We start from the raw sequence: 13,572 nt of genomic DNA on the forward strand, positions 1-13,572 counted from the left end.
TAACCCACTGAGCCACCCAGGTGCCCCTCATATGTAATTTTATTTCATATGTTTTTATTAACAAAATAATATATGATTATTTTAGGTAAATTAGAAGATAAAGATACTAAAAAATTAAAAAACGTGATTCTACCATCTATAGAAAACCACTGTTAATATTTTCAGGCATATTCTTTACTTTCTATCTATCTAAATATAAATACACAGTAGAATTGTATTTTTAAAATGTAAAATTTGGGGTGCCTGAGTGGCTCAGTGGGTTAAAGCCTCATGCCTTTGGCTCAGGTCATGATCTCAGGGTCCTGGGATCGAGCCCTGCATCAGGCTCTCTGCTTGGTGGGGAGCATGCTTCTGCCTCTCCGCCTATTTGTGATCTCTCTCTCTCTGTCAAATAAATAAAATCTTAAAAAAATATATAAAAATTTACACTTTGCATACTATTTTAAATTTTTTTGTACTTAATATTACATAAATATTTTTGATGACATTGAACATAAGTTTACTTCAACTTTGGAAATGGTAGCTTGTGTTTTTAATGCAAATATACAATAATTATTTAACCTACCTCTTATTGTAGAGCTTGGGTTTATTTGTTTCTGCTGTGTTTTCTAATTATGTACTATGATGAATAGCCTTATAACTGGAACTTGGTGGGCAATGAAATTAATTTCTGAAAATTAAATTTTTGAGTAAAAAATACAAATGTAATTTAAAACATTGATAATATAAATTTTCTACCAAAAAGTTGGGAACATTTTATGCTACTATTGGTAGCATATGAGAGTGCTCATTTCCATGAACTCTTGACAACACTGTGTTATCATTAAAATATAAGCCTAGTTTGTGTGTGTGTGTGTGTGTGTATTTTGGGGTACTTTTTCTGAACTTGTTGCTATATACAATTTTCCGAGTTTTGATTATATATACAATACTGGATAGGCAGGAGAAGTGGACAGATGTGATAGGGACTGCTTCTGTGAACCTGTTTCCTTCATGTGAAAACTGAAATGGAAAAATATGTCTTTTCTGCAGGAATAAGATCTCTTTTTGTATTTTTATACCACTTACATTTTTTCTTCTTTTAACTTCTTTCTCCATATCATAAAGGATTTGAGTGAGAGAAACAACAAACTGGGTTATTGCATAAAGCTTCAAAATAGATACAATGAGACATTTATGGCTGAAACTTAAACACTCAGTGACAGAGACTCAATATAGACAAACATAGACTGTTGAATGCATTTCATAAACACCAAAAATAAAATAGGGGAGGAATTGCTTTGTGCAAGTGTGTTAGAAAAAATAAACTGGGGACAACCTGGGAACAAGGTGACCATGACTGGATAGCAAAGTACTGTAGTTAAAAAAAAAAAATCATGAGCTTGAGTTTTATAAATAGAACATGGTAATAAAGGAATCTAAAGCACTTGGGTCAGAGCTAAAGCTTATGTCCAACTTTAGAGTCTACAACTTGAGAGGGACATGGATGAACAGTAAAAATAGACACCACTCCCTGAACTTTTTATATGTTCTGGAAACTTTGTATTCATTAACACTTGATTTTATAATCATGACAAGTCTTCGAGATGCATATTATGATACCCATTTTATACAAGAGGAAACCCAATCTTAAAGAAAACACTTTAAGGCTAGATAGCTCCTTATTGAGGATCCAGGATGTAAACAAGGTTGATCTGCCTCCAAAGCTCATTCTCTTGAAAACATGGTATAGCAAAAGGGCAAGATTACTTGGCCTCAGTCCTATTGCATAGAGATGGCAGTCACTTTTGGGTCCATTTCCTTCTTCCACTTGGGTGCTGTAACTGTACCTGCCCAAACTGGGATTGTTAGAGGTAGGTCTGGGAAATTGCTGGTAAAAATGATTCCTTTTTTCTTTCAAAGCTCTGTGTGAGGAAGTTCCTGCACTGACCTTGCATATAAATTTCCTTACTCCCTCTACAGCAGGTGATGACTCACTTCTGATTGACCAGACCTATCATGCTGACTGCAGGTATAGGGATGGAAGCATGATCCCTATGGAAGTGGGAGGACCAAACCAAAGGTTGCCAGGAAAGGTTAAGTACCAGGGATTATTTTTCTAGGAGAAGAGAAAACTAAATTTGTGTTTCCAGAAAGACTTAAAAAAAAAAAAAAGTTCAAACCAGCTGATATTTTTCTTCACTAAAAATGAAGAGGGAATGAATTTAGATTTCATTGTAAGACATTTACATCAAGAAGAAAGATTTCCTGATAGTGATAGTTGTTGAATATTGCAGTGGGTTTCCAGAAGGTGCTGTGAAAACAACTTTTTCATCATAATTCTTTTAAAAATGAGTTATTATCTTATTTATCCAGAAGGCAGAGTAATCAATTTTCAAGCTCTCAGACAGGGACTGTCTCGCAACCCAAGGGATTTCATTATCCCGGAGCCTTAGACTACTGTGGAATACCAAGGAAGGTATGTAAGGTATGTAAGTGTGAAATAAAACAGGGATTAACGAAGTCTAGACCATAATACTGGTGGAGATTTCAAAGCAAAAGCATTTCTTCATTAAGGAGAGTGAAGAAAAATCTATATGTTTTCCCTGTATGAATGTTTTCTTCATATAACTGATAAAAATATATAGGGATGAACGATGTTGAATGTATTTGTTTGACCAGGATAATTTGTGAAGATGTAATAACAGGACTTGATCTTGGTTCAACATGATGGCTGAAATGTTATTATAGCCACCAAATAGAGCTCAGATTGTTTCTTGAATATAATCCCAGTATTTTAAGAGTAGAAGAAAAAATGATCAATGTAAGGACTAGTCTTCATTGGCTCTTTTTTGCTATGGTGGCAGTTCATACAGGTGATTATGAAATCTAAGACAATTTCATTCCTTAGCTTGCTTGCTCAATGAAGCTTAGTTACAAAACAACTACAAATCAATCTTTTATGAATGGATGTCTATTGATTTTCTTGGATAATAGTCATATATATCTTATTTAAAATCACATGTAGCTTAGGAAATTCAGAGTTATAGCCATTATTTTTCTCTCGAGATATTTCTGTTTTTTACTACTGTTCTCTGTACCTTTTAAAACTTTGCTCTGTATAGATAATAATATCTAGTTCTATTATGTTTAAGTTTTTTTTTTTTAATTAATTTTCAAGAGATGCCTGGGTGACTCAGTGGGTTAAGTGTCTACTTTTGGCTCAGGTCATGATCCCAGGTCCTGGGATTGAGTCCCACATTGGGCTCCCTGATCAGTGGAGATCCTGTCTCTCCCTCTGCCTGCTACTCCCTCTGCTTATGCTCTCTCACTCTCTGACAAATAAATAAATAAATTCTTTTTAAAAATTAATTTTAAACAACAGGAATTTCTTTGTAAACCTCATGTTCTCTCTCATAAATTTCCCCTAAGTTTTGTTTGGAAGCTTAATTTTATAGAAAATCTTGATTTACTCTGTAATTTATTTTGTCACATAAGATAGAAATAAAGATTTTTCAACATATTTTATTATTATATTTTAGGGGCTTTGTCAGATGCCACTCTTCCCTTTCTCTCTCACACTTTAGCTTTTAGGCAACATTGTAACAGTGATAAAGTCTGTTATAAAATCTGTTACAACACAGCAACATATAGCACATTTCCATGTTGCAAATCTTGTAGTGGTATGCCAGATACTTCACTAGGGATCTGTTATATAGTGTGTCCTTCTATAAACCATGAACCTTCTGCTCCAATGGGAATTCTTACTCCTTGGCTCTAAAAATCTTTTTTTGTGGGTTCTCATTTGCCCCTTCACTCTGAATGCCAATGTAAGCTCTTGCTTGCATTCTTCAAAGTCCAGTTGCCTTCCTGTGTTTCAAAGAGGCATTCTCTGATCATCTCTGCTTTCTTATTCTGTAACTTCGTATTATGGTGTTTTCATTCCCAAGTAGCATTTTATAACTGATTATCGTTGCTGTGCTTGTGTCATGCTCTCACTAGTATACATAAGTCCATGTAGGAACAGTAGGAAATGGTGATAAGCAAAAGCTTCTGAGTTAGATGTGAAATCCTAGATCCTCCATTCTATGACCTTGAGCAAGTTACTTAACCTGTTAGAGCTTCTAGGCCTCATCTGTAAAAGGGGAGGTATAGCCTTTATATGGAGTTATGATGTATTAATGACATGCTAAGGTGCATAGCACAGTGCCAGACACAAAGTAAATATTTATCAAATTGAAGGCAGAACCCATGTCCGATATTTCTCGGCAACTCTGTATAAGTGCAGAGCCAGGCTGTTTTTCAAGTTGAGAACTCAATGAACTATTTGCTAATTGAATGAAAATATGCAGGTTTCTATCAAGTTTGAGTGTTTACAATTACATGGCCCTTTTATTTTTTTGAGAGTTTTGTTAAGAGTCAGTTTTTTTATACATTCACAGCTTCCTTCAGGGTTGCATGCAGAAGTATCTAAATAAATTCTTCAGTGTCAGGAAAGGCAAGAGGAGGCCTACACAGAAGAATGGAAGGGGGCAGGGACGCAGGGCGTGGACTCAGTGCTGAGTATTTTAGTTTCAGTCTGGCATTGTTTGCTCATGACCTGGAAGAGGGGCAAAGAGTGCCTGTCCCCTAATTTTCTATTTGTGGAAAATCTTTTTATATTTTAAGACCCAGAATAAATGTACCCACCCAACTGTATTGAGGTACAACTGACAAAACTGTATCTATTTAAGATGTACTGTGTGAAAGGATTACCACTATCAAGTTAATTCACACAGACATTACCTCACATAGTCAGGTGTGTGTATACACAGTAAGAATGTTTCATATCTATTCTCTTAGCAAATTTCAAGTATATAATATGTATCATTAACTATGTATTATTATACATAATAATATATAGTCAACATGCTGTACATTAGATTCCCGGGACTTATTCCGTCTTGTAACTGAAATTTTGTATCCTTTCACCAATATCTTCTCATCGTTTTGAATCTTCAGTCCCTGGTAACCAACATTCCACTCTCTGGTTCTATGAGTTTGACTCCCTTAGATACCACACATAAGTAAGATCCTGCAGTATTTGTCTTTCTATATTTGGCTTATTTCACCAGACAGATAATGTCCTCCAGGTTTGTCCATGTTGTTGCAAATGGCAGGATTTCCTTCTTTTTTATGGCTAATATTCTGTCGTATATATAGACCACATTTTCTTTATATGTTCATCCCACTGATGAATACTTAGGTTGTTTTCATATCTTGACTATTGTGAATAATGCTGCCATGAACATGAGGGTGAAAATATCTCTTTGAAATACTGATTTTGCTTCCTTTAAATATATGTGTATTGTGTAATGTGTCTGTTGGATCGTATGGTAGTTCTATTTAAATTTTTTTTTTAAGAACCTCATACTGTTTTCCATAATGGTTCTACCAAGTTGTGTTCCCACCAACAGTGTACAGGGGTTACTTTTTCTCTATAACCTTTCCAACAAGTGGCATGTCTATTTTCCTGAATCCTAAGCCATAGCACCTTTATTAGATACTTAAAGTTGTCTGTGTCATGTCATTAGTTCTGTTGCTACAAATGAAAGTAACATGATTTTAAACTTCCTGGTGGCAATTTTCTTCCCATTTTTTTTTCCTAGCACTGTTATCAATATGATGAGTACAATAAGTATCAAATAAGAAAATGTTTATGAATGTAATTTTTAAATTATAAATATTTATAAAGATACAAGTTATTGTTGTTCTTCCTTTTTTTTTTTTAAAGATTTTATTTATTTATTTGACAGACAGAGTCACAAGTAGGCAGAGAGGCAGGCAGAGAGAGAGGAGGAAGCAGGCTCCCTGCTGAGCAGGGAGCCCGATGTGGGGCTCGATCCCAGGACCCTGAGATCATGACCCGAGCTGAAGGCAGAGGCTTAACCCACTGAGCCACCCAGGCGCCCCTGTTGTTCTTCCTATATTAGAACTGCTCTTGTGGAAATTTATGTGCCACTATGGTCTTTTAGGCATCCTGAGAAAAATGGGCAGTTGAAACATGGTGCAATGCATGATATTCATCTATCAATTTCTATAACGTAGAGTTGCTATCCAAATAAGAAAATATAAATACAGAAAGGGGGCCAAATATTTCATGAAATCAATTGACCTATACAGACATTTTTATTATGAAAACATACATATTTAATTGATTTAACTATTAAGAAAAATTAGCAGTAACCTAGGACTCAAGTCATTTAAAATTGCTCTAGTTCTAACACAAATAAACTTCTTGCTCATTGGTGAGCCATCACCCTTGTATGGTTCAGTTTCGTTGTCTGTAACCTGAGATATTTGGACAGAGTATATTTAAGGACTTTACTAGATTTATAAAAAAGATTTTCTTATTTGAATGCATAGAACATTGTTGCTCAATTAGTCTGCATATATTTTGATAAGGAAGTAGAATAGTTTTCTGTGATTGAAATCCAAGGATGGCACTTTAGCAATAAAGTTACTGCCCTTATAACACCATCTTCTGATAGACTGATAGTGCCTTTGCTAAGAGAGCTGGCTAGTGATGTCTGTGTACCTTGAAGAGTCTTGAACATGCATTTACTATGGGAAAGTGGCATCTGATGTCCTTCTCAAATTCTCTTCTGCAGACAGATGAGTATCCACTTGCCACCTGCAGTTTTCTCCTTTTAAAATCAGTCATAGCTTCTTGTCTGAGCCAAGATGTGTTTCCCAGAGTCTATGGAGCTGAGGATTTTGTGACACATTAATGCTTCCATTTGGGCTTCCCTTGGCTGGACTAGGCCACTAAAAGTGGATAAATTAAAAGGCAAATACATTAACTGATAATTTAATCTTATGAAAAAGGAAATGAGAAAGCTTTCTTTTCAGCAATATAGGAAAATCTTACTTGGTTTCATTACAGTGCCCACAAAACTTTTATAGATGTCTAGATTTATTTAAGTCCTGGGGGACCTAGGTGGCTCAGTCAGTTAAGCATCTGACTTTAGCTCAGGTCATGATCTCAGGGTCCCAGGACTACATTGGGTTTTCTGTTCAACAGGGAGACTGCTTGTCCTTCTGCCTGTCCCCACCCTTCGTGCTCTCTCTCAAGTAAAAAAACAAAACAAAACTAAACTAAAAAAGAAGATTTAAGTCCTAAGTCCTTTTTTGGGGAGATAATAGCATTCTTTTACAATTATTTTGACTTAACTATTACTGTTCATATTATATATTGTATATATTGTATACTGATATTTACCTCAAAAATTTTGAAAAGTATTATCACATTGTCTACTAAAAGTTTGAACAGCTGTCATGAAAAGTAAATGTATTTGTGTCTTGCCAGCATTAAATATTATTAATCTTTGTAATTCTGGCACTATGATAGGTGAAAAAAACTATCTGGTTTTAATGGCACTCTTTTGATAATGATATTCAGTAATTTTTTCATATCTTACTCCCACTTTTACTTATTTTGTTTAAATTGCTTATTTATAACCTTTTCTCCTTTATTATGCTGTTAAAACAAATGCACTTTTACTGTACATTTGGTGTTTAGAACTATTCTAAGGTTTAATGATACATCATTGGATAAGTCATAAAAAGATGTTCTCATGGAGCTTATATTCTAGGGGGAAGAGAAAAATTAACAAGAAAAAGTGTCAGACATATGTTCTAAGATGAAATCAAGGGATATGATCAGGATCTGCTGGGAGGTTACTTTAAGCAAACTGATCAGGAAATGTTTTCCACAAAGGGTGATATTTATATTGAGACTAGACTGACAAGAACATCTGTAGAAGATCATCTTTTCAGGTGATACAAACAGCTAATATAGAGGCATAAATGAGTTAGGTAATTTATGAATAGAAAGACAGCTATGGGTCTAGAGAAGGTGGGGGGGGGGGGAAGTGGGCAGAGATTGGTTTGGGCAAGCTGGAAGGCTCAGTCCACATGAAGACTGGTAATTTAGGGGGAGGAGTTTTGGTATCATTCCAAGTGTGTTGCGAAATGATTGAAGCTTTTTGAAGAGGAGTGATATATTCTGATTTCCATCCTAACTAGTCACTCTGTTATGTGTGGAATGAGTAGCAGCAGGGAGAACAATCAGGGGGTAGGGGAATTATCTTGGCAAGAACTTAGAATAGAGGATGCTTTTGGCCTGCTCAGAGAACCTGTCTGCCCTGTGCACCACACTCCCAGCTACTGTGAAAGTAGGCTTTTATAAATCTCAGCTGACCCCTTCCTGGGAGGCTATACCTCCCCTGCCTTCTTATGGACCTTAGCCAATGACTGATTGACTAGCAGATTCTGTTGCCTAAAGATGGGAGTTCACTGTGCTACAGTTTGTGCTGTAGCAGTTCCTTATGGAATCAGGCTAAAGCCAAATAATCACTAGCTGAGATGATATTCCTACTTAGCATTCCCCACCTGTCCTTCAAAGATTCTCTTGCTCCACTTCTCAGCAAATAACTTGAACAAGAATCTTCATCTCAGCTCTGTTTTTAGGAAACCTTACCCAAGACACTTGGTTTAGGGTGGCAGAGGTTGAAATGGAATAGACTGGTTTAGAAATGTTTGAGAGCTAGAGTATGTGGAATGAGAGAAACTTTGTTACTGAGCAATGTGGTGGATAATGGCATTATTTACTAACCACAGATGTCTGGAAAGAGCAGGTTTGCAAGACGGAGAGGGAAAAAATTCAGTTTCAGATATGTTAAGTTTGAGATGTCTATAAATGGATGTATTAAGGATGCAATAGAATATTCTAATCTTTTGCTCCAAAGGCCAATCTAGTCCAAAGACCAGTATTTGGGATTCAACTATAATATTCAAATGGTGTTTGAAGGAATGTACTCTCACTTAAGGTACTCTCACTTAAGAGAGTAGAGATGGAAGAAGAGATCAGGTTGTGGCATAAAAATATTCAAGGTTGAGCAGAGGAAGAAAAATCTAGCACATACCTTGAGGAGTAGTCAGTGAGCGATGACTAAACTGTGAGAAGGTGTGTCACAGAGACTTAGAGTATAAAGTGTTTCAAGGGGGGTATTGATCAGCTATTGAGTGCAGCTGAGCAGTTAATGAAGATGAAGACAGAGAACATATCATGAAATAGGCAATAGGGAAATTTTTGGTGATCTTGACAGGAGAAAAGTTTGACAGGAAAAGTTTTTGAGGTAATGGGAAGACTGGTAAAGGAGAGAATGGGAGATGATGCAGCAAACACATTGATCTTGGCATTTATCATTGTTATGAATAGGACTAGCGAATGAAATAGTAACTTAAGTGGGGAAAAGAGTGCAAAGGTTCTTTTTTTAATTTTTATTTTTCATTAACACCGTTAGAAGGAAAAAAACTGGTTTTCACAAAAGAGAGGGGACAACTGCAAGAGAAAGTCCTTGAATAGACAAAAAGCAATGAGACCTAGTGTTTATAAGTATGAGTTGGCTTTATCCTGAGGTGGAAATACTTCAAATTTACAACAGGAGGAATGCCAGAAATATAAGTGCCAACAAAGAAAGCTTTGTAGATGTGGTGTATGGCTAAGTTAGTTTGGGTCTGATTATTTCTGTGTCTTTATTGAAATATGAAATGAGGATCCCAGCTGAGGTGAGTGTCAGAGATGGGGCCAGTAATTTGGAGATTTAAGGAGGGAAGAGTAAGGATGAAATAATCATGTTAGACTATTTTATTTATGGAGGAGATGTAGTATTATTTCTTGCACTATTGAATACCCCTTTTGGCAGAATGCTCATGAATTTTTAATAAAACCAGTCATCAAGATTTTTAGTTTTTTCTGGACATACTTAGGTCCTCAGGAGTAGGTGTGGAATAGGTAAATGGTTGGGTTTAACTAGCATTGGGGTTTTGTCAGGGACCCAGAAGTCAGTCAAAGAATTTGTAAGGGAGTGATTATGCAGACAGGCTGTGAGATATGAGCTAGGCTAAGGGGCAAATGAGAGGGAGGATGGAAAGAAATATGGGTTGGAGAATGGATTTGAGGTTGTGATAAGGTTGAAGAAATGTTCAAGTGGGGATAGTAGAATATATGAGCTTGAAAGATAAGAGAGAATAAAGAGACTGGGATGTTTGACATCCACATTCAGAGATATTAGAAACATTTGGAAGTAGGTGGATTATAGGAAGAATCATTGGTTGGAGGGGGGTTGAGAATCTTGGAGGACTTGGTGTTGGATCATTTACACAGGTGTCAAAATCCCCAAATTTGGGGAAAGGAATAGAATATAGAGGACACTAAGATGGGGGCTAAAGTCATCAGTGAAGTAGAGAAATGGGAAACTGGCATAGTGTGATATTTGCTTTATTTCATTGATTCCTATGAGTTCTTAGTTTTTTTTTTTTTTTAAAGATTTTATTTATTTATTTGACAGAGAGAAATCACAAGTAGATGGAGAGGCAGGCAGAGAGACAGAGAGGGAAGCAGGCTCTCCGATGAGCAGAGAGCCCGATGCGGGACTCGATCCCAGGACTCTGAGATCATGACCTGAGCCGAAGGCAGCAGCTTAACCCACTGAGCCACCCAGGCGCCCCTGAGTTCTTAGTTTTTTTAAACTATATTTTATTCTAAGAATGATATTAAAAGTTAGAACATAAAGCCAAAATCTACCGTAATTTTGTCACTTCATCAGAGGATGGTGGATTTGGACTAAAACATGTAGCAGCTTCTTTTCTGCTTATTCTGGCTGGTCCAGGTGTTCCATTTGTTTAGCCTACCCTTCATGAAGTATATAGCAGGGTTTGCTACCATGGTGAGTGTCTGCCTCTTAGCTGGCAGCCAGCAAGAGTGAGCCCTCAAATGGAGAGGCCTTCTCATTGTGCTAGTTGACCTCCTACCCACACTGTGCTGATCTCTCCCATGTTTCTAAAATCTGTGACAACCCTTACTGATCACTGTTGTAAAATAGGGCAATAGCCCTTCATTTCTCAAAACTTGTTTCATTGTGGATGCCATGGTTAGATAGTTTCTCATTATTTCCTCAGTGTTGGTGAATTGATTGTATTTGGTCACTCTCTTGAATCCATCCATATCTTCTGTCAGTTCCAGTTATATTTAAAAATTATTTGGCAAGTGTGTCCTTTCCATTCCTTGTGACTAATGAGTCTTTATTCCAACTTGTAAGTGCTGCGCTGCCCAGGTTGTCTTGAACATCTGCTGATTGTTTCTGGACAGGGAACTATGGGGAGAGCGGAATGGATGCTTTCAAAGAGCTGGCTGCCCAGGAAGGCCTATGTATCGCCCATTCAGACAAAATCTACAGCAATGCTGGGGAAAAGAGCTTTGATCGACTCCTGCGCAAGCTCCGGGAGAGGCTTCCCAAGGCCAGAGTGGTGGTCTGCTTCTGCGAAGGTATGACGGTCCGAGGCCTCCTGAGTGCCATGAGGCGCTTGGGCGTCGTGGGAGAGTTCTCACTCATTGGAAGGTAAATTTCAATCTCTCTTTCTCTCTCTCACACACACACACACACATACCACACTTTGGCCCACATACACTTGCTTTCACAAATCTGGATTTCCTGACTCCACTGAGGGTGAGATGTGTTCTGCTAGGCTGAACCTTAACTCTGGATCATGGAGAATGGGACCATCATCATTTTTCTGCTAGACAAGAACAGGGTAGTTGATGACAAGATGATGAGACTATTTCAATGAAAGGTGGGAAGTTATTGCCAGAATGTTTTGTTCTAAAGAATTATTCTTTTCATGTGCTCTGGCCCCTTTCAACCCTCCAGCCCCCAAACCATACACATGCTTATGTCTTCACACTTCCTAAACATAACAATCTTAATGGAGTATTGGTGAATGGAGGGTAGCAGTGAAGATGGAAATATATATTAAGACACAAAATTTAAAAGGCTGGTTATATGTAAGTGAAAATATATAGCGGAACTGTGGAACTTGATAATGTGCTCTTTTCATGCATGGGATGGCTGAGTGATGATTTCCGCATGTGACTCCTGAAATAGCCGGTGGTGGCTTCTAAAATCTCTGCTCTTCTTTCTAGATCATATGTATTTGTTTGGGAATAGATTTTCAGTATCATTGGTTTTTTAACGTAACAGGTATCTTGTTTAATTTGCCTGCTTATAATATTGCACAAAGCAACTGCTAAATTTTTCCAAGGAATCTACTGGGTTTACCTTAATGAAAGCCTCCACTGATCTCTGACTTAGTTACACTCATTTTCCAGATTGCCTTTTCTCTTTCTATCTCCTTTATTGGCTAGAATAAAATCTAAATCTCACATGTTGAAATACCTCAAGCACTAGCCCTCTTCTCTAGGAAGCTGAGTAGTAATGGTATGGACATCCTCTTCAGACCTTTCCCTCTGTCCTGGAACTTGTGGTAATGATTGCAATAGTAGTAACCACTGATCTCATCGTCATGTGAAATTAGAGGTATAGGACACTTCAAAGACTTTAGAGAAGAAGGTAGGATATACAACTAAATAAAAAAGAAGTACTCTCTCATGAGGAGATATGGAATCAAGATCAAAATAGAATTCAAGATTAAGAAAATTTTTGAATTTAAGTATAATTGGCACACTGTCACAAAATGTCATTTTGGCTTCTTTAACACGATGCAGCTGTGTAAAGCCACTTAAGAAAACAAGTCTTCAAAACAAGTATTTAAAAAAGGAATATTATTTCCTTTATGACTGAAAAGGAGGTAAGCAGCATTGTTGAAATGTTATGCAGAATAAGGTTGGTAATATCTGTATCAGAACAGGTGGCCCACAGATATTCAGTCCTTTTTATTAATTTTGTGAAATTACTGATTTTATGAAAGGCACTTATTTTAAAAATATTTTCATGTTTACCATTTTTAAGAGAACAGTTGCTTATTTTTTTCAGAATTCATTCTCTTTAATATCCATAAAGACACTATCTACCTAGATTCTGAAGATCTTAAAGAGATGTGGCAAATATGTGGACTTTGGGATTTACAGACTGCCTAATTGTGAAATATAATTATAAAAATGTTGCAGTGAGTAACTGGAGTGTAAAGGAATCATTCCATCATCATTATTTAAAAGCTGAACACAGATGGCAATATAAACTTATCTCTCTGGTTCTTGCTTAGCTGCAATATAGCTGAACTTATGCAAGTATTTCTGAGTCTCATGCATGTTTGCTCATGAAGAAGAGGTCAGCTACACGTGATATCTACCTCTTCTATTCATCTATTTCTCTGCCCTACCTCTGCTGGGTCCTACTGACACATTTTAGGCAACTGTCATGACAGTGAACACCTGAACTTCTGAGGATGCTGTTCCTTGTACCAGGGGTTATTGCCAGTGACTCATGGAGCCTTGAAATGCCAAAGCTGTGCCACACTTGCTGCTTCTCTGCCTTTCTGGACTGTATTCTTCAAGGGTCTATCAGAGCGGTATTGACTGTTGCTCTCATATCTTAGAGGATTAGGAGGAAAATGGCCTTTTCTCATTCTTGGTTCACAGTTATCTCCCTTCCCTAGGAGAGATATTGTTCAGATATGAATCTGTAGGGAGCTGAACAGGGAACCGAGCCAAGTAGTATCACTATACCATACCTAGAATTCGCTTTCCCTTCA

At 37.0% G+C, this 13,572-nt stretch overlaps 1 protein-coding gene across 6 annotated transcripts in view; it reads left to right on the forward strand.

Moving 5' to 3' along the window:
- GRM1 (glutamate metabotropic receptor 1) overlaps positions 1–13,572 on the forward strand; it is a 408,193-nt gene that overhangs the window by 115,129 nt on the left and 279,492 nt on the right. For all 6 annotated transcript variants that reach the window (XM_059400900.1, XM_059400899.1, XM_059400898.1 and 3 more), the window contains exon 3: positions 11,174–11,423. In XM_059400900.1, the coding sequence (XP_059256883.1) occupies positions 11,174–11,423 (250 nt within the window). The remainder of the gene's footprint in view (positions 1–11,173; positions 11,424–13,572) is intronic.

Source organism: Mustela nigripes, chromosome 5 (genome assembly GCF_022355385.1).
Source record: "Mustela nigripes isolate SB6536 chromosome 5, MUSNIG.SB6536, whole genome shotgun sequence".
In the NCBI taxonomy this organism is placed as follows: Eukaryota; Metazoa; Chordata; class Mammalia; order Carnivora; family Mustelidae; genus Mustela; species Mustela nigripes.